Genomic DNA, 20,864 nt, shown 5'->3' on the forward strand with positions numbered 1-20,864 from the left:
CAGCCTGCGCTCTTATAGGTGCCTCCCGTGTGCAAAGCCAGCGCTTGGCGCTGGAGACAGACCCCAGGCTGAGCATGACAGCCCTGCAGTTTGGGGACTAGGGTCTGAGAGGCTGCAGGGCGCTTGGCACGGAACTGGGGAGCACCAGGCATGTCCATCTGGGGAATTCTAAGCTGTCCGTTGGGCAGCTCCAAGCTGGAGCTCCTGGGAAGTGGTGAGTCCTAAATCAGGGCTTCTCCCCAGGTGCAGATACTGACTCAGGAGGGACCGATGCCGCTGGGTGGGGACCGTGCTTGGAGTAGTGATGATAGCGAGTGCCCCGCAGTGGTGGCTGCTGGAGCTCAGTGAGGGATGGGGGAGAGGTGGGAGGTGTGGGAGACTTCCTTGGGTGGGGGGGTGAAGAGCTGCACTGGGGGAGCAGAGACCCTGGCCTGGGGCCACGCAAAACGCGGTAGTACAGCATCCCCCCGCCAACGCCTAGAATGGGGCCATATTTGAAAGTGGTAGGGCCTGGGATTTGGGGTCAGGCCTACCTCTGGACTGGAAACACCTGAGGGCAGGGCCCGGGATCCCAGGGCCTGGCATGGAGGAGGTGCTTATCAGTGTTTGCTGAGTGACTGAACGAGGCAGTTTGAGTCCCAGCTCCGCCTGACATTGGGGACCTGCCTTAGCCTGCCCGCCTCACCTGTGAAATGGGCACATCTGCCACTCTGGATTCAGAGGCCTGACGTGGAAGGTGACTCACCCCTGCCCTTCCTCCCCATCTTGCTGGCAGGTGGTCAGCCGGGTGGCAGCTCAGCAAGGATTCGACCTGGACCTCGGCTACAGACTGCTGGCTGTGTGTGCTGCAAACCGAGACAAGTTCACTCCAAAGTCTGCCGGTAGGTGACGGCTGGGGGCTCCACGGTATCGTCGGGAGGGGGGTGGGGCACTGGACTTGAACCCAAGGCTGTCACCACCCCTGTTGGCTGGCGCCTCGGTTGGTCCAGGTATGACGTGAGCCCCCGAGTAGCAGCAGCTCACCTGCTGGCCTCTTGAGCCCAGAAGTAGGGCCTGTCCCTCATCTCAGGGCCAGCAAGGGGCCCGGGGCACACCACACCCCAAAAACAGGCTTAAAGGGAGATGCACATCATCTCATTCCATCACCACAGTGACCCCTTGGTATAAGTGCTGTGATCATCTCCATTTTACAGCCCAGGAAACTGAGGCTCAGAGAAGCTGCAGAGATTTCCCCAGGTCACACAGCTAAGAAGTGGCAGAGCTGGGATTTAAGCCCAGGCCTATACTCCAGAATCAGCATCCTTAACCCTGAGGCTCACTGTATTCATTCAAAATTTTTTTTATTTAAAATAAAACACAAATTAAAATAAAAATGAATCAGTACATTCAGGATTCTAAAACACTGCTCTGTGTAGTATTCTCCATTGCAACTCTGTCCCGGCACGGGACCTCCTGACTCTATAGTAAACAGAGGCCACAGAAGGTGCCAGGCAGCATTCTGTCTGTGAGAGCTTTAAGCACACTAAAGGTGCAGCTTTACCTGTCCCTCCATCCTCATTACCTTGCTTAAAAGCAGAGGAAGCTGTGTAAGCTTTTACTTGAACAGACCTGGACAACCCAGCCCTGTCACTTGCTGAGTGTGTGGCCTCTGAGCCTCAGTTTATCTCCTTGGGAAGGCAGGAATGGCAATGAGACCTACGTTGCCGGGGTCAGTACTGAGCAGTGTCTAGATGTTGTTAACGTTCTTTATGGAGTCTGAACAATTCACTGAAAAAGAAAAAAGTCAGTTATTTCCTCTGTATAACAATAAAACAGACGTTTTCTCTGAATTCGTCCATCAGTGCTTTGGAGTGTATCTAGAAACAGCTTAATGCAAACGTTTAAAGGACATCTCATGATGGGTTTTCATCAGTCTGCACAGCCCACAATCGCTTGAACGCGGGTTTGTGCTTTGCTGTGTTTACGACGGTCCATGCACGTGGATGGCAGGTCACTTATAAAAGGTGGTGAAGGTCTCATTAGCCAATAGCTGCTCTGAGATCCCTGACGTGCCAGCCTGTGTTGGGCTATCGCTATTGTATTGAACTGCTTGCCAGAAAGTGGTCTTGGAATCTCATAAGAGACGTCTGTTCCTGATGGAATCTGCAGTTTTAATAATAACTTAAGTCAATACAATTTTGACAAGGTAAAAATTGCTGCTTATCCAAGAAGCATATACATCCATATCGCTGTTTAGTGCCTGCTCTCTGCAGGCATCTGGCTGGGGCTGGGTTGTGCTGAGGGGTAAAACAGATGTGGTCTTACCTCGGGAAACGTACCGTCCAGAGCAGGGATCGGCAAACTTTCTTTGTAAAGGGCCAGATCGTAAATAGTTTAGACCTTGCAGGCAATACGAAAGCAGCCATAGACAATATGTAAACAAATAAGTGTGGCTAGTTCCAAGAAAGCCTTACTTAGGAAAGTAGATGATAGGATAGTTTCCTGATGCCTGGTCTAGAGGGAGAGAAAATCATCGACCAGATAATCACAGCTGTTTGCCGTACACCAGAAACTAACACAACATTGTAAATCAACTATACTTCAATTTTTAAAAAAAAGACATGCAAAAAACTCACAGCTGTATGTGTGACTGTGTGCGTAAATTCAAGCTGTGATAAGGGCCATGAAGGAACGGTCTCAGGGATGCCACGAGACCACCTGGGAGTGGGGAAAGTCTTCCCTGAGACCCAAAGGTCAAGTAAGAGTTGAGTAGGGGAAGAAAAGGAGGAAGGATTGACCAGGTAAAGGGAACAGCCTATGCAAAGGCCCTGAGGTAGAAGCAAGCATGGCTTTTTTTAATAAGAACTAAAGGAAGGCCAGTGGTTCCAGAGCCCTGGGGCAGAAGTCAGCAGCAGTTAGACACACAGGGCCTGTCTTGAAGGTTGTCCTAAGAGTAACGGGAACGTGGCTAAATTCTAATTTTGCAAAGATCGCTCAAGCTGCAAAAGAATAGATTGACCAGGGGAGGCCGGTGTGGATGGAGGGAGCCAGTTGGCAGATTGCTGGGATGTCAGGATGAGGATGATGGTGGCTGGACCAGGAAGGTTCCACTTCCTGTGGAGTGGAGTGGAGACAAAGGGATGACTCCAAGGGATATGTAAAAGGCAAAACCAAGACAGGGAGATCGTGGCCAGAGGGGTAGAAGGAAAACAGGAGAATGGGCTGTCCCAGAAACCCCAGCTGCTCCCCAGGTCCATGTGTAGCCCCTCCCTCAAGGGTCTCTCATACCCCTGCTAGTACGTTGTGGGTGCTCTACCATATTTTGCTTCAATGCCCAGCTCTGTGAGACATAGAATATTTTCTACATCTATGGATGAGGAAATTGAAGCTCAGAGAGGTCTTGTGACTTGCCTGCTGTCACACAGCTCGTAAATGATAGAGCTGAGAGACTTGAAGTACTGGCCTCCTGAATCCAGGCCTAAAGCTGTGCCCACTGCATCATTGCTGACTCTGGGGCCAGTTGGGGACCAAGATTTAGGAGGCCTCTGATCACCTGGGCCAGGATCTGAGAAGCTACTCCATTTGGAAGTGCTCTTTGCTTCACTCAGATCTCTCTAGCATGGCCCTGCCCTCCTCTAAGTGGTATTTCCAGCATCACTTCTTCTCCTGAGACAAGGGATTTGTTCCTTCCCCATCTGTACCCCCGGTTGTGCACCGCTCTTTACAGTCTAGAGAGCCCTTTCCCATGCATATGTCTATCTAGTCACATGATAGGCCCTAGGCCCACGAGGTGCGTTCTCGTATACCCATTCTGCAGCTGAGAACACTGAGGCCCAACAGGGCCTGTGGCTTAGCTGTTACTTGAATTCACTTATCAGGAGTCAAACCCAGGTCAGCCCCAAGAGCCATGACTAACCACATTTCCCAGGCCACCTGCCCTCTTGAGAAGTATGAGCCTCAAGGCTCTCAGGGTCCCGGTCATCCCCCTGCTTGGCCCGTCTTTTGGGAAGGCGGGGCACCAGTCTGACGGGGAAGGCTTCAGCTCCTGGTTTCGTTGGTTGGGATAAAGGGTCCGCGGGGGGCAGGCTTGACCATGAGAGGGGTGGAGACCACAGAGAACACAGCAGTGACCCCAGATTCCAGAAGCGACTCCAGCACTGGCCCCCATCTTCTCCACATTGCCCACCTCCCAGAGCTGTGGCCTCATCTGTAAAGAAGGATTATATGCCAATCCCACAGGCTGCCTGGGAGGATTAAATGAAATGCCCCAGGCGTGGAAGTGAGGGGCCCAGCTAATACCTGGCGCACGGTGGGTGCCGAGTCAATATTACTTTCTGGCCTTCCTTCTCTACTTCTGTCTGTCTTTTTCCCAACATGGTTCCCTACCTCTCTAAGGCCCTTTCTGCCTTAGTGAGGCTGTTTCCCACCCTCTCTTTCCCTGAGGCTCTGTGGGTGGGTGCATGACCTGCCTAACCCCACCTCTGGGTACAGCTGGGAGAGCCCCTGTGTTGTCAGTTGTGTGTGTGCAGTGGCCACACCGGCCACTACTGGGCCCACCTGGGCCTCCCCCAGCCAGGCTTCTGCAGTTCTAGAACATGCTCTGTCCCCAGAGCTCCTGCAGCCTCTCCGCCCTCCCGTCTTCCTGTCTCCGTCTGGGTTCCCACTCTGCCTCACTGGCTAATGCAGTTTTTACCCTCCCAGTCCTTCCCTCTCCTTTCTCTCTGAGTGTCTCTGATGCTATATGTCTGTCTCTGTCTGTCCTTCCCTTTCCTGCTGCCTCTGACTTTCTCCCTGTGTTGTGATGTGTGTGCGCGTGTATATGTGGCGGTGAACATGTCTCTGTGTGTGTGTGCGTGCGTGTGCGTGTGTGCGTGTGCGAGTGTGTCTCTCCTTCTGCCTCCCCCACCCCTTCTCCCACTCTATCTCCCTGTCTGTCTCTCTTGTCAGGAGGCCAGGCTAGGGCCAGAGGGCCGGTGGGATGAGCTCATGCAGCGAGGAGCAGAGCGGTGCTTTGTCAGGAGAGATGGCGGTGCGCTGGGCTGGGCTGTGCGCGCCAGCATTGGTGGGCTCTGGAGCAGGAGCTCAGGCCTGGGGGCAGTGCTGTGCGGAGGGTGTGTGTGTGTGTGTGTGAGAGAGAGGGAGAGAGAGAGAGAGGGAGAGAGACGGAGCGTGAGCGCAGAGCAGACACTGCAGCAAACAGCCAAGTCAGGCGTCCCCACGTGGGCCCCTCTGATACCCAGCCCCCAGCTCTTTGTTCTGGTGCAGCCTTTAGCCTGTGTGCTCGCACACGGGAGCACGCGCACACGAGCACGCACGACAGCATCCTCCGCGTTGGGAAGGTCCTGGGGGGCCAGCGGCTCCCTCCTCTGCCTCAGTCCAGAAGGTCACCTGCCTTGCACCTCCCCTTGTCCCCCCTCCAGGCCACGGCAGGCCCCCCCACCGCCCCCCGGTCGCTGCCTGCCTGCTCTCGGCAATTTGGCAGGCAGTGCTGAAATGTCAGCCTCCCTGGCACCAAGAGGCCCACGCCTGCTGGCTTCATGGGCACCAAGCACCAGGCAGTTACCATGTCCAAGGTCCCCAAGAGCCCTCTGTGTGCCTCTGCTCCTGTCCACGCTTGAATGACTCTGTCCCTTTGGTTGCCCCTGTGAACAGCCCAGAGGCGGGTTAAAATAATAGAATAGGGAATGTCAGAACCCAGGGGATGGGGAGCCCAGGGCCCAGAGAAAGGGGGACCTGCCCCAGGTTACAGTGAGGCGGGGCAGAGCCCAGACAAGAGCCTGGGTTGCCCGCTGCCCGTCCTCACGCCCCTCTTGCCTCCCTGAATGATGACTCTGGGCTCCCTCTGAGAGGTGGGAGGCATGGGGCTGCTGGCAGAGTGGAAGATGTGGAGAGAGCCGCAGGTCTGGGAGGTGCCAGAGCATCCCGGGGTCATCCTGGGAGAGGCGACCAGTAGGCATTTGGAGAAGGGACCAGAGAACTCAGGAGAGAGGTCAGGGCTGAAGAGGCAGCCCCTGAAAGCTCTGAGGAAGAGGAGGCCAGCCTTCTTAGGGACAAGCGGAGGGCAGTTGTCAATGACCTGCCTGTGGGCTGGATGTGACCTGCAGACAGCTGAGGTCCGACTGTTCAGCAGTTCTTAAAAATGCATATTAGTTGCCAACATTTGCTCTTTGGAAGATTGCACCGTCCAGTCAAATGCCTGGCTTCCTGTGAATGGGAACCTTGGTCCCAGCCCGGCGCGGACTGGGTGGTGGCGGACCCCTCGGATAAGTGCCGTGCTTCCCGAGTTGTCTCACACCCCAAGCATTTCCTGAATTTGGAAACCGGCTGGGCCCTGTGGACATGTGTGTTTCTTACCTCTTTTCTACACACACGCTCACATCCCAACACAGCAGCCTGAGCCCCGGGCCCAGGAGTGGAAACCCAAGCAAAGTGGATCACTTGCTTTGTGTTGACAAACATCTGCCCGGTCTGGTTTCTCCAGTGTGCTGACAGCCCCCAGAGGAGCTGACAGCAGACCACAGGAAGGGACTGAGGCATGCCCTGGGCCCCCGGCCAGCCTGGGAGGTGAAGAATCAGGAATGTGATGGGGCCCCTGCTCTGCCCCTCCCGGTCTGTGGCCTGTGATCCACTCAGGAGGGGCTCGGGAGAAGCTTGGTCCTTCTTGGAAGCCCTCGATCCCAGGGGAGCTTCTGCAGCAACTTGTGAAGCAGCCCTGAGGCTCAGAGACGGACCCAACCCCGGGGACCAGTGGCAAGGGTCCTGCCTCCATCGGAGGATTGGGATGGGGCACAGACCTCAGAGGCCAGCCAGGTCATTTCATCACTCACACCCAGGACTCCTTAAGCAGGAGAAGGCAGGTCATAAACCATTTTCCTCTGTCGTTGAAAACAATCCGTCTTGCTCCCACCTAGCTGAATGGGGGGCTCTCAGACCCCCATGGTGGTGGTCACATTCCTGGCCTCTCTTGGCGTCCCAGCTCCTATCTCTACCTTCACGCCTCCCCCATGGCCTCTCTCCACCCCCTCTGCCTCTGCCCACCCCGGAGCATGCAGCCGCCTTCCCGTCACCATCACCGGGGAGGAAAAATGGCCTCATTCAGGGACACCCTGCCAGATCTGTCTCTCTAAGACAAAGATGTGCGCAGCTCTGCGTGAAAAACGGCTCGCAGCCGCCCAGTGAGCAGGCAGGATTGGTGGGTGCAAATTACAGGGGGATTTGTTAACGCTTGCTGGCTCCCCCCAGAAAAAGCGGCTGGTGGGCCCTCGCCCTTGAAATGCCAGGCCGCCCGGCTGCGCGCCTTGTCGAGGCCGGGGACAGACTTCCTCCTGGACACCAGCCCCCACCGCCACATCTGAGCTCAGCAGAGCTGGGATGTGAGGGAGGGACTTGGCTTCCTTCCTCCTGCTTGGCCGCCTCTGCACTCCAGGTCAGGTCCTGCTCAGGAAAGGGCTCTGGATTTCATCACCCAGCCCCTGGGAACTGACTCGCGGTCAGCTCTGTTTAAAGGACAAAACCTGTTTATCACTCACCTTCCGTCGAGTCACTGCTGTGAGCGAGGCCACTGGGGCTCTTATCAGCACACCCATTTTGTAGAGGAGGAAACTGAGGCTCTAACAGGGACGGGACAGACCAGGTACATGACTTCCAGGGCTGGAAGCAGGACTTGGACCTCCACGTGATCAGATCTGGAGCACAGGGAGCTGTCCCTCTTCTGAGTGACCGTGTGTGAGCAGGTGGGGTGGGTCGTCCTGGGCCAGTGGCCCCTGGCTCCCTCCCCTCCCCCAGCTCCCTGAGGGCTGAGGCCCGGTCACTCTGCTCTTGGAGAAAAAGAACAGTGGGGAGGAACTCACGTGACAGAGGGTTTGTGGACACAGCGTTCCCAGGCTAAGGAATTGGGGGGAGGGGTGTGCGGTGGTCCCTGGGGTGTCCAGAGTGAACAGTGAGGAGGGGGGCAGTGCCACGGAAGAATGAGAGAAGGCAGATTTGGAAATAGCTTCAAGGCCCTGGAAAAGGGAACTGAGTATTTCAGTAGCCATTAAAAGTGAGGTCCCCTAAGAATGATTACCATCCGGAAATACTCATGACATAATATTAATTTCTTTTTAGAAGGGTAACAAAATGTCATGCTCAGTATGACCTCGACCAGGTGCAAAAACAAAATATACATTTGGTTAGGCAGAGGAAACAGAAAACAGAAGGGAATATACCAAAATGTCAGCTTAGAAATCATGGATCTATCTGGATGGGGGGAGGTAGCTGACTCTTTATTTCCCATATTTTCTGCAGGGAGCATGGATTCTGTCTTGGTCAGAATGGTCGATGGTCGCCATGGGTCCCTCTGGAGTCTGGCTGGAGTTGGCAGGGGTGGGGGGAGGCGAGAGCGCCCTGGTCTTTGGGCTGGCTCAGCAGTTTCCCCAGCACAGCCCTCTGCTTCCCGAGGGCCTAAGGGGCAGGCCCCTGCTCGCTGGGGAGGCTATTCTTCCTGCCTCCTTCTCTTCTGTGGGATTAGCTCATCGCTGGCCCCCCCCCACAGAGCCAGGGTGTGCAAGGACACGGCTGCCTGAGGCCCAGCCGGTGGAGATCTGCTTTCCGGGCCTGTCCAGAAGGAGAGGGGGTGGGGGGATGAGGGCATTGGCTCATGGCAAGGGGGGGCCTGGGGGCCGGGACCCTGACAGGCCGTGCAGAGCCTTCTCAAGATGGGGCTGCTTGTCTTACCTGGACCCTCACAACTCCAGTCCGGAGTCCCAGCTGGGACTCCACACACATGATTGGGACGGGAGTCTGTGAGGCAATAGAGGAAGGAGAGGCCACTGGAGGCACCTCAGTCAGATGATGTGTGTCTGAGTTTGGGTTTCCCCAGATGCAGACCCCGCAATGAAGATTCCAGTGCAAGCGATTTATTTAGGAGGAGCCCAGAAAGCACCAGTAGAGAAGCAGAGAAATGAGATGCGGAAGGGGAGGAGGAGGGAGAGAAGTGTGGTGTGAAGCACTGTGCCTGCTGTGGGGGGCTCCTGGAGACAGAGTAGAGCGCGCCCCGCAGTCCGCCTAAGAGGCCGGGACAAGGAGGTGTTCATCCAGCAGCTGCCATCCATTATTGGCTGGGGGCTCCTTGGGGTCGGGGTGTGGATGCACCCTCCAGCACTCACCTTGGCGGAGATGCCAGGAAGAGCCACGGTGCCCGTGGTAAGCAGAGGGTGTGTGATGAGGCATCCACAGTGCCAACAAGGCACCCAATTTCCGTCACCTGCATCCCATCCTCATCCCCACCCCCTCCCCGCCGTAGTCTTCTGATTGTATTCTCCATATGGATGCTTACTTATTTTGACTTCAAGAGAGGAATTTGAGAAGGAAACTTTCTGTCTTCTCTCTCTGGCCACCATACCTGGCAGACCAGCCCCCCTTGCCACATTTAGATGCTAACTGTCCAAATAAAGACAGTGAAGAGCAGGCCCTGCATCCAGGTGTAGCCCCAGGTGCCTGCTGCACGGTACAGCCTGGGCCGGCGCTCCGCTAGTTAAAAAGGGAGCCCCCGGGATTTGGGAAGCTGCCCCTCCCCCCCTTGAACTAGCAACATCCCAAACATGGGAAGAGAGCTGACATGGCAGTGGTTTTCTCACCAGGTCCCGTGACCACCTTAAGCCATCTTGGGGGCCACATCCCTTTGTCCACACTTGAGGGTGCTCCAGACAAAGAGGACAGCCCTGGACAAAGCCATGGGGGCTGGGTACCACCCTCCACCTCCACCTCCACCTCCACCTCCCCTGGGCAGGCCATGCCCCGCCAACACCACCACCCCCAGCATCAATTTCTTCCCCAGTCCAACGCATCCATACCATTTCTCTACCTTCGTGGCTGCAGGAAGAATAATGAAGTCCTGGGCGTGGGAATGCCTCTCAAAATAAAAAATACTAAACAGAAATTTTCAGGGCAAGGAACGACAAGCGTCTTGTGCCAGGCCCACTCCGTGCCAAGCACGGGGGCTACAAACACATATAAATGCACCACACACAGTCCCTGCTCTTCGGGTTTGAAATCAATGAATGCTCCCATTCTGGGGGTGAGAAATGACAGTAGTCCTACACACAGACACAGCCCTTTACACGGCCTTTCTTGTCCGGCCCTGTGAGATCCCCACGGCGGGCTTTTTCCCATTTAAAGAGGAAGAGACTGAGGTTCTGAGGGGTGAGAAGGTGGCCTCGCAGGCGCGGAAGTGGGGCCAGAGCTCTGGCTATCCTTGCTTCTCTGCAGGTGTCCCCAAGGAGATGCACAGCCTCTGGGGTGATGCAGGGCCACGGGGTTATCGCCATTCAGGCACCAAGGTGTTGCCACGTTGCAGCCAGAGCGCTGCCTTCCACCGTCCGGCCCAAAGGTGCATCTGGGACAGAGGACCTGCCAAAACAGTCCCCACTGCCCCAGGGTGCCCTGAAGATGCCATGACCACCCGAGAAGTTAATAAAGCCATGGGCAGCAATTAATTCTGCAGAGGAAAGGGCCAGGTAAGAGGATTAAGGAAGCCAGAGCTTTGGTTTTAAGCTGGAGCTTAGCTTTCTCACCCCCAGAGGAGGGATTTCAGGGGATTCGACGGTGTGAGAGTGACATGGAGCAGGGACTTGGCAGAAAGTGGGCGAGGTGGTTATGGAACTTTCAGAGCAAGCATTGCAAGCCATGACCTTACAAATTCCTTCTGGGTTAGACAGACAGACAGGAATCAATGATGGTGCAGGTATCATTAGCCTTGCTTATTCAGACTTACAGAGCCAGGGCAGGGCAGCTGGATTAGGAAAAGAATCTGATTTATAGCCCCTTTCAATCATGATGATAGCAAATATTTGGTCAGCGTTTTCCCAGTACCCGGCACTGTGTGCCTCATCCATGATGATCCCAGACCCATGTCTGCCCCATTTTACAGATGAGGAGACTGGAGTTTAGGAAGACTGAATGATTTGACCAAGGTCAGAATTGTGATTCAAACAAGAATATCTAACCCTGAAGCCATAAGCTGCCCCCTACTCTAGGTGCAGGTTGCAACGAAATGCTGGGGAAGACATGTTAATACTCAAGAGAGCTTGTCAGAATCACCTGAATTGATTGCAGGTGGAGATATTAAGTATTTGACAATGACTTGTCCTTGTTGGTGGGTGAGACATCCTCTCATCTTTGAACTCATTCAGTACCCACCATCTTTTGGATGGTGAGGAGCAGAGATCCTGGCATATAGTAAACATTCAGTACATGTCAGCTGTTATTATCACAGTTCCCTGGTCAGCCCCGATTTCAAATATTTTTTTCCAGAAGGCATTCAGCTATTTCACAGAGAGGAGTAGTGGTTAAAAGCATGGACTCTGCAACAGCATGTCTGGGTGTGAAAACCACCTGGCCCTCCACTCACCAGCTGTGTTACCTTGGAAAAGTCATTTATTAAGTGAGCCAACATACGTATAGTGCTTAGAATGAGGCCTGGCATATACTAAGTGCTGTATACACGTTAGCAATCTTATATCCCAACGTGTTGGCATTCAGACTTTCTTAGGATGCCTCTCATACCTGGAGGTAGCCCGAAACCCTGTGCCTGCCCCTATGTTGTGGTTTGGGGTCTGGAAAATATGGATCCTCTACTTAGGTAGGGCCAAGGTCAATGCCAACCACACCCACCTCCAAGCGGGTAGGTAGATAAGCGGGGTCCTATTAACTCAGGCCAGGGAATGGCCCCTTCTTGAGGCTCCAGGGCCAGAAGGCCACAGCTGTCTCCAAGACAGCAGAGGGTCACATGGGGTTAAGAGGGCATCTTCTTTCCCCCACAAAGAGGAGGCTGGGCCCCAGTGAGGGAAGCGGGCAGCGTGCAGGAGTGGAGAATAGAGAGCTGGCTGAGGCAGGCTAGACAGGGCCAGGAGCACCCTGTTTGTGCCTTGGCCTGGGGAGGTTTGAGGGCCTCTGTTTCTCCAAGTCTCCCAGCAATCCTTCTCAAAATTCTTTCAAGAGAGAAAGTAACATTTAAAGTACCATTTATTGGGAATTCCCTGACGGTCCAGTGGTTAGGACTCTGCGCTTCCACTGCAGGGGGCAAGGGTTCGATCCCTGGTCGGGGAACTAAGATCTCACATGCCGCATGGCTCAGCCCCCAAAAAATAAAGGACCATTTATTGAGCTCTTGCTTCATGCCAGGCTCTGTGCTGGGTATTTTATGAACATCAGTGCTGATTCACATGAAGAACCAACCCCTTTTATAGATTGGAAAACTGATGAACAAAGAGATTTATTCACTTGTCCAAAGTAACTCCAGTCCTTGTTGTAACAAGGTGAGGGATGAGTGGATAGATGTTTGGATGATTGAGACTAAAGAGAAGATGGGAAAAAAGCAAGAGAATAGGGGGAGGGTGTAGACCGGTCTGCCCCAACTCCAAGCCTCGCTCCTTCTTCTGTTCCTTCTTGGGTTGTGCCTTCTCTCTCAGGGATCAGGCTCATTGTGAGTGTCACACTCAGCCTGTCCCCAGGGCCCATCTGGCAAGCAGGGACAGGAAGCAAGACCCTGGCCAACAGACCCCCATCCTCTTATCCCTCATAAGCTACCCAAGTCACTTTGCACAGCAGAGTGAGGGCTTAGGAGGGACCAGGCCCTGGAAACTGTGGTCTCAGCCTGCAGGCCCCCAGCCCTTCTGGCCTCCATGCTTTCAGAGGCCCTTGAGTCAGGTCCAGTGAGTTGCTTGGATAGGGCTGGTCTCAGGACATGCAGAGCCAAGATCTGGAAACCAAAGAGGGGGCAGCATGGGACAGAGGTCCAAGCTCAGGCTTCAGGGTCAGGCTGACCTGGGCTCAGCTCAGCTCCATCACTTCCATGCCACGTGTAACCCCAGCCATGTCTCCCAGCATCTCACAAAGTAATGGGTGCAAAGTACTTAACTCAAGCTGGCATCTCAGAAGGGCTCCGTACGTAATCGTTCTGATTATTGAGTCCTGCATTGCAGCACAGGCTCTAAAACGTACTTGCTGTGTGACTTTATGCAAATCACTTCACTTCTCTAAGCTTGGGGTCTAGAGGCTCTAGAATCCAGGTTTCCTGGCTGGAGCAGCAGCAATTCTGTTTCCTTGGCAACCCAGCTTCCTCTCGAGGGACCATCTGGATCACGTCACTGTGGCAAGGTGCTGCCCGGGCAACCAGGTGTTTGTGTTTTGCAGTGGAAGCTCTGCAAGGTGGTAATTCCCCTCACTGGGGACAGGGTGGTGGCCAGGCAGGTGGCTGGAAGGAATCAGCGCTGTTTCAGTCATGCCTGCCCTTGCTATTCCTGGGTCCAGAGAGAAACAGACTCCAGAGCTCAGGAACTCTAGCCAATGACTTTCCTTGAAGAGCTATTAACAGATGCTTCATTATATTCCTAGGCACATTTTCTGGCTTGTTGAGGCTGGCCAGGTGGGAAACGCTGCCTGGGGCTGGACTCCTGTAGGGAATTCCAAAGGACCCAGTCTCACCTGTTTGGGATGAAGAGCCACTATTGTCTCTGGCAGGAAACAGGAATTACTGGGGGGAAAAATTAGGACTCTGCTTTTGAAACAGGCACATAATTATAATGACAGCAGAAACTTGGTGCAAAGGATAAACTAATTCACCCCTTCAACAGACGTGCATGGGCATCTATTATATGCAGATTTTGTGACTGGCACTTAGGTAACCCTAGAGATTGTCTGTGTCTGCAAGGAGCTCACAGACCTGGACAGCTTAGGAAAAACACAATGTCAACAGACCCACATCAGCCAAGGGAGAAGCTGAAGGGGTGGTGGTGTGCAGAACCCTCTGGGGGCCAGCCACTTCCAGCAGCAAGCTCCCAGCCCAGAGCAGCTGGAAAAACCGGGGACAGTTCAGGGATAGCCCAGGCTCTGCCATCACTTCACACAGGCGAGCGCCTTGACTTTTACAACAGCCCACGAAGGTGAGCTCTGGCCCCTCTTCCAGATGGGGAAACTGAGGCTCCGAAAAGTGAAGTCCATGCCCAGGGTCACACAGCTGGGGAGTGGCTGGCCTGAGATCAGAACTGGGTCCATCTGCATCCACAGTGCATCCTCTGGGGGGACCCTGCTCTCCTGGTGGTCTGTCAGGGGTGGCTCCATTGTCCAGAAGCGTGTGGCCTCTATGCTGAACAAAATAAAATAATCTTCCACCTCTCTGTCCTTCTGGCTCTTTCTCTTCCTCTCTCTTCCTCTACCTATGTCTCACCCCCCCACCCTCTCTCCTTCCCTCCCTTTTCTTCTCTCTCCCTCACTGTCCTTCTCCCCTCTCCTTTCCTCTCTCCTTCATTTCCTTTGTCTCCCCTCCTTTCCCCTTGGGACCACAGCGCCATGCACCACTGGTCCCGCTGGCTGCAGCTCATCTCTGCCTCGGTGTCACCTGCAGCCTCTTCCTCTGGGCCCCAGGCTCACTGTCCTCGGGTGCACCGCCCAGTCCGGCCCCTGTCCAGCCCTGGGCTACACCCCCAGAAATGCCTGCTGCTGTTTGGTGCTGCCCCCCTCCTGAGCACCCTCAGCCGAGGAGGTGACATTATGGCATGTCTTCCCATTTCCTCCAGGCTCCGTGTGGTCCTGAGCCCACTCTCAGATGTGCGGCCCAGATGTTTAGAATCACTGCCTCCCAATAAAGCGTCTGCTGGGAGGCCGGGAGGCAAGGGGCCCGCGTGTGTGAAGGGCCCACGTCTGTGCAAACGGGGCTGGGAAGAGAGAAAATGGGAGCTCGCCCTCCCCAGGCACAGACGGCAGGAAATTGGTGTGCCGTCGAGCTCCATGGGAAAGCCGAGCGCGGGCGAGTGCGGCAAGGCGCCCCGCCCTGTGTGCTTGACCCTGAGCCGCTCCTGAACGTCTCAGGGGAGAGACTGGTGTGCCCACCCCCTGGGACAGGGCTTCTGCATCTGGTTCTTTCCTCCCACCCCAAGTGGAGACAGAACTGTGGGAGGAGAAAAACAACAGAGGAGAAAGGCGCTGCCCCTCTAAAGAGAGAGGACAGGGAGCAGGGAGGTGGCCCCATCTGTGGGGTCTGTTCCCTCCCAAGCACTGGCCAAGGCTAGACTTCGGGGTCTGGGTCCCAGGCCCCCTGCTTGTGCGGAAGGGGCTTCCTCAGCTTGGAAGACCCACATGTCCACACAGCCAGGAGGCGGAAACTACAGGGTGGCCCTGGGGGATCAGAGAGCCCAGCACCCCCAGCGGGGCAGCCGCCACGCAGGGGGCCACCTGAGGCCGTGTGAGACACACGCCCGCCACTGCCAGGGCTTCCAATTCTGCGCGAAATCTCCTGAGTCCTTTAATGTCGTCTATTACCTCTTATTGAAGACCCATTGCTGGCCAGTCCAGCCGTGCCTGAGGGCTAGCTCTTAGGTGGCCAGTGGAAGCATGGGACTTAAATCATTGACGATCAAGCGGGGACAGATGGACGCATGACTGATGGGAAGAGGAAGGGTCTGTCTGTGGAGTACGTGGGAGTGTGTCATCTTCATTGAATACAGAAAGAAGTATCGTGCCATGTCAGCAGGGGAGGGCTGGTAGTGAAGGGCATCTGAATGGGGTGGGAGTGGGGCGACAGGACCTTTGAAGTGTAGAAATCACCCACGTGGCATGTCCAGCCACGGAGGTAGGCCACCCTGGGTTTGCATCCTGTTCCCTGCTTTCAAGCTGTGTGATGTCAGGTAACTGACATAGCCTCTCTGATCCTTAGCGGTAGCATCAGGAAACAAGGGATGATAACCATATATCCCTCCCAGTTGTTTGTGGTGTTTGAGATGTTGAGGATTAGGTAGATGGTGTAGGGGAAGCTGTGCCCTGCACAGTGTGAGGACTCGGTGTCCATTTGCCATATCCTGGTATCTGAGGCAAAACGCGTGCATGAAGAGTACCCTGTCCCCAAAAATCAGCTGTGAGAGGAAGAAGGCTGGGTCGGGGCGGAGGATACTGTGTGCTGGAGAGGGAAGGGGAAGAGGGAGGACAGTGCCCTTTTGGAGTACAGGGGGTATATAATAAGTATAAATAGTAAGTATCCGTAGTAGTATCATTTTAATTGCTACTGTTACTCTCTGATGTGAATGTCAGCATGCAGAGGGCCTTTCAGGATCACCTGGCCTATTTTTATCTGAGAGGAGACTGGCACAGAGAGAGGGAGCGGTCTTCCAGCATCCCTCATCATACCAGCGGTAAGACCGGCCTGATGCGGTACTTACCACTAATATTCTTCCTGGTAGTACTGTTATTCCCATGACAGCTACTATTACTGCTATTTCTATTACTCACACTAGCCTATTGCTTCTAATGCTACCATTATTTTCCTAGTACTATGAATCAATTAAGGAGTGAAGTTTTATTGAGTTCTTACCATGTTCCAGGCGCCGGGCAAAATACTGCAGAGACTTCCTCTCCTTTCATCTTTATAAAGATATTAAGAAGAAACTGAGACTCAGAGAGGTTAATTACTTGCTCAAGGCCACACAGTTAGCAAGTGGCAGGGCTAGAATTAGACCCAGGCGGTCCCGCTCCTGCACACCTGGGTACCAGGTCAGACCGCCTCCCAAAAGAAGGAAGGAGGCTTGACAACCCCGAGCCTGGATGAATGGAGGCCTGGATGCATCCCAGGAGTAGGGCTGCCTTGTGAATTAGCCCAATGGGCAGCTACCTTTGTGGAGGGATCTAATAATCTCTCTCCTGCCTTGTTTCACAAGACCTGAAATTCCACTCTTCACATGATGTTCTTTGGATTAAATTTCATGTGCCTCTGTCTGTTAGCCTTGTTCATTCAGTCTGCCATTTGATAATAGCATGGTGAGGGGTGGTGAGGCCAGCTCCCAGGCTCAGAATCCTGGCTTCCAGTTCTGGCTGCTTGTAGCCTGGGTGACTGTGGGCCGGTCCCTTCATCTCCCAGTGGTGGGATGTCAAATCTGAAGCTCCCAGCTCAGGGCCTCATAGAGTGGCCCCTCTGTCCTTCCCCTGCGACTCTGCGAGACCCCTGTCATAGCCCCAGGTGTGATACTCCTTGCAGATGAGACCCCCACCCCCAAGGCCCAGGCCAGTGATGGCAGGAAACCAGCAGATTGCATCTAGAAAAAAACCAGAATTTAGAGATTACTCATCCATTCATTCAGCAAACGTGTATTGAGTACCACAGTGTCCCAGGCCTATGCTGGATGCCTGGACAGTGTGAGTGAGGTAGATGTGGTCCTTACCCTCCAGGAGCTCAGGGCTTCATGGAGAGGACAGACTTAGAATAAAATGCCCTCCGACAATGATGTAATCGTTGTGACAGGCCCTACAAAAGACACGTGGAGGGGGCCGTGAGCCTGGGAGCTTAGAGAAAGCTTTCTCGAGGAAATGACCCTTGCAGGAAGGCTCCAAGGAGAAAATCTGCCCAAAGAGGAGGACAGAGAAAGACATTCCAGGCAGAGGAAACAGCACGTTCAAAGGCCCCAGGTGCAGAAGGAATGTGGGTTCAAATTTTCTCTCTACTTCTTCTGACTCGGTAACTCTGTGCAAAATGCTTCTCTCTGAGCCTCAGTTTCCTCACCCGTAGAATGGGAACAGTTGCCACCTGCTCCCCAGGGTTCCAAGCAACTGAGAGGTTAAGGGGTATGAAGGTGGTGGTGCTGGCACTGCCCCCCTGAATGCCTCGGGAATCTGGAGGCTGCCTCTTGGCTCCTAGCTTCCAACCACCCCCGACACTTGAGGCTTCTGTCGGTACTGGTTGTTCCTCAGCACAATTAGGTAATTAGGCCAAATTCAATTACACACCACATTCCCAGGTCTGTCTGGGGCCCAACGGGGGTGTGGGCTCCCTTTGCTGGCGGGGAGCAGTAGGAGTGCTGCTCCCAGAGTTGTGCCTTCCTACCATACATCCCAAAATAGTGCCTGCATCCCAGATGGGGAAACTGAGGCAGGGAAGAGGCAGTGCTGCTTAACCCCAAACCTCAGGGCTGAGATCCCCAGGGCTGATTTTTTCCCTCCTTGACAGCCCCAACCCAAACTGTGAGCCCATGGCTTGTCCCACCTTTCAGATTCATCACAGGGGTCCTGGCTCCTCTCCCCCTGGACAAGCCCCCCTCCCCCCAGTTGGTGGGAGGGTGGGATTCAGCTTCCCTGCCACCCTTGGATTTGTGGCAGTTTCTCCTCCCAGCTGCAGACTGGTACCCAGCCACTATTCAACACTTTGACTGGTATGTGAATTTGAGGGGAGAGCACACCTTGACTTCCAGGCTGAGGGGTGTGCTGTTCCCACCTGCCAAGCTCAGCTCTGAGGATCCTGATTTCAACATCAGGCCTCCTACTCCTTGCCCTGCCCTGGCAGCCACTTTGGATTTTCCCCAGACAGACATTCCTTCATGGCCTGTCTGCTCACGTCCAGAGCCCCCCGGGGGTGGGGGACACCTGGGACCACACTGCAGGTGTGAGGGGAGTCACCAGACCCCCTGGGCTGCCATGGGCTGTGAGTATAGTGCTAGAAGGGAGCAGGCACCTGGGAGAGTGTCCTCTCACAGGGGACTGTCAGGAGAGGAGGGCGGGAAGTGCACCAGGTGACGCAGGATTCCTGGCGAGCTTTAATGGGCTTAGGAAGTTCATAAAACTGCTGTATTGCTGCCCAGGAAGCACTGAGGTGCTTGGGCATGCTTCTCAAGCACCCTTCCTCTCCTCTTACCTATCACAGCACCCCAAAACAGAAAGGGCCTCAGAAACCATAAGCCTACCAGTGTGGGATCCCCTTTACAACTCCCCATCCTCAGCTTACACACCTCAGGTGACAAGGTGCTCACTACCACCCTGGGCAGCCCTGACTATCAGGAGCTCCTTCCTTCTTTTGAGCCCAAAACCCATCTTTTTTTCAACGCCGCCATCTTTCCTTCTGATGCATGTGACCCCCACTGTGGATGAGAAAAGGACTGAAGGGTCCAGGGTCTGGCCCCCAACCTCCCTGTGAGGAGGGGGAAGAACAGAGTGGGGCAGACCCTCCCCATCTGAACCCCAGCTCATAGAAAGAGACAGTGGATGGACAAGAGCCCAGAATAGTAAGTCCTCATGTGTTTAGGACTTTACAGTTTGCAGAGCACACCCTTGACATTACAGTTGGTGGAAACACGGAGAGATGGCCTGGGGCTCTGGAACAAGTCAGAAGACCTGGATCTATTCCTGGCTGTACCACTAACTTGCTGTGTGACTGGAGGGAGCCCTGGTCCCTCTCTGAGCCTCAGTTTCCTCATCCGAAAATTAAGACTAGGCTCTCTTTACTTCAATGCTGAGAGTTGGGGGTTCCAAATAGGCAAGCAGAGACCCTGTAAGGAAAAGGGCTGCACGTAACAGGCCCTGCAGGTTGTGGGGCACACGGGGGTCACAGGGTTGTTGGAGCAGCCTGCATTCAGCCTTGCCGGGGCCCCCAGCCTAGCGTCAGAGTGTGTGGCCTGAAATCCTTCCCCCAGCTGAGCGCCGTTTCTTCCTCTGCAGAGAGGAGGACGGCATCCTCCTGGTGCCTGCATGAGCCTCTGTCTGATAGCATCAGGAGTGAAATTTGGCCGCCCCAGGCCAGACAGGGAGCTGTGCCGCCCAACCAGGCAGGCAGACAGGCCGACAGCTTCAGCAGGAAGGGAAATTGCCTTTCCATCTGGAGGGAGCTTATGTCAGTCCAACTGGGGGCCATCCGGAAGTCCCCCGTCAAAGCTGTGTCCTGGGAGAAGCAATAAAGCCCCAGGACTGCTGAGGCACAGACATTCGTGCTGCCTTGGCCGTCCCATCTCTTCAAAGGCGACTCCAGAAATCAATAGGAAGAGATTCATGAGGGGCCTGGGTGGCGAGCTCCCCATCACCTCTGGCAGCCCCTTTGTTAGCTGGCCTGAGCTTCCTGTCTGAACAGGGTGCTTCCACTGAGAGGCAACCCACATTCTTGCAGACAGCACGTCGGGGACCCAGTCTCTGGGCTGGCAAGCAGTGGGAGCAGGGCACCGCAGACCCTACTGTTCACTCATTCATTCCTTGATTCACTTATTCATTCAGATAGCTGGTCCGTGCTTCATTCACACAGCAGATATCAGGCATCTGCTTGGCATATTGTAGATCCTGTCGATATAACATGTGCAAAACAGACAAAAGTCGCTGTTGGCAGGGAGCTTGACTTCTGGCAAGGGAGATAGCATTAGCAAGAGAAATAATTGAAATACATCAGTCATAAATGCTAAGGAGGAGCCTAAGTCAGGAAAGAGTGGTAGCAAACGTCAGGAGGGGCTGCAGATTTGGGCAATGCAGCTGAGGAAGGCTTCCTGAGACTCAGGTGTCCCCTGGGTGGAGGCCTGCAGGAGGTGGGAAGTGAGTCTGGCCACCTGGAGAAAAGCATGGGGGTGTCTGCAGCCTGAAGGCAGGGAGACTGGAAGGAAATGAGGTCAGGGAGGTGACAGGGGCCAGGTCACACAGGGTTTTGTGGGGGCATCATAAAGACGTGGGTTTTTACACTGACTGAGCCAGAGCGGTTTAAGCAGAGGAATGATGAGCTGAGACTTAGGTTTCTGCAGCATCACCGTGGGTATTCGTTTGCTAGAGATGCCATAACAAAGTACCACAGACGGGGTGGCCTAAACAACAGGATTGCATTGTCTCGCAGTTCTGGAAGCCAGAAGTCTGAATCAAGGTGTCGTGGTGGCAGGGCCGTGCTTCCTCTCAAGGCACCAGGGAAGGACCTGTTCCAGGCATCTCTCCTGGCTTCTGGTAGTTCCCCGGCTCATAACAGCAGAACGCCAGTCCTCACGTGGCACTCTCCCTGTGTGCGTGTCTGTCTGTGTGTCCAAATTTCTACTTTTTATCAGGACACCAGTCATATGGGATTAGGGTCCACCCTAATGACCTCATTTTAACTTGATCATCTGCGACCCTGTTTCCAAAAAAGGTCACGT

General features: G+C 54.5%; 1 protein-coding gene across 4 annotated transcripts in view; it reads left to right on the top strand.

The window, feature by feature from the left end:
• Positions 1–20,864, top strand: part of ZMIZ1 (zinc finger MIZ-type containing 1) — a 233,614-nt gene that overhangs the window by 138,864 nt on the left and 73,886 nt on the right. For all 4 annotated transcript variants that reach the window (XM_082408761.1, XM_082408764.1, XM_082408763.1 and 1 more), the window contains exon 7: positions 776–881. In XM_082408761.1, the coding sequence (XP_082264887.1) occupies positions 776–881 (106 nt within the window). The remainder of the gene's footprint in view (positions 1–775; positions 882–20,864) is intronic.

The sequence above is a fragment of the Balaenoptera borealis genome, assembly GCF_965194805.1.
Source record: "Balaenoptera borealis genome assembly, chromosome: 10".
Lineage (NCBI taxonomy): Eukaryota > Metazoa > Chordata > Mammalia > Artiodactyla > Balaenopteridae > Balaenoptera > Balaenoptera borealis.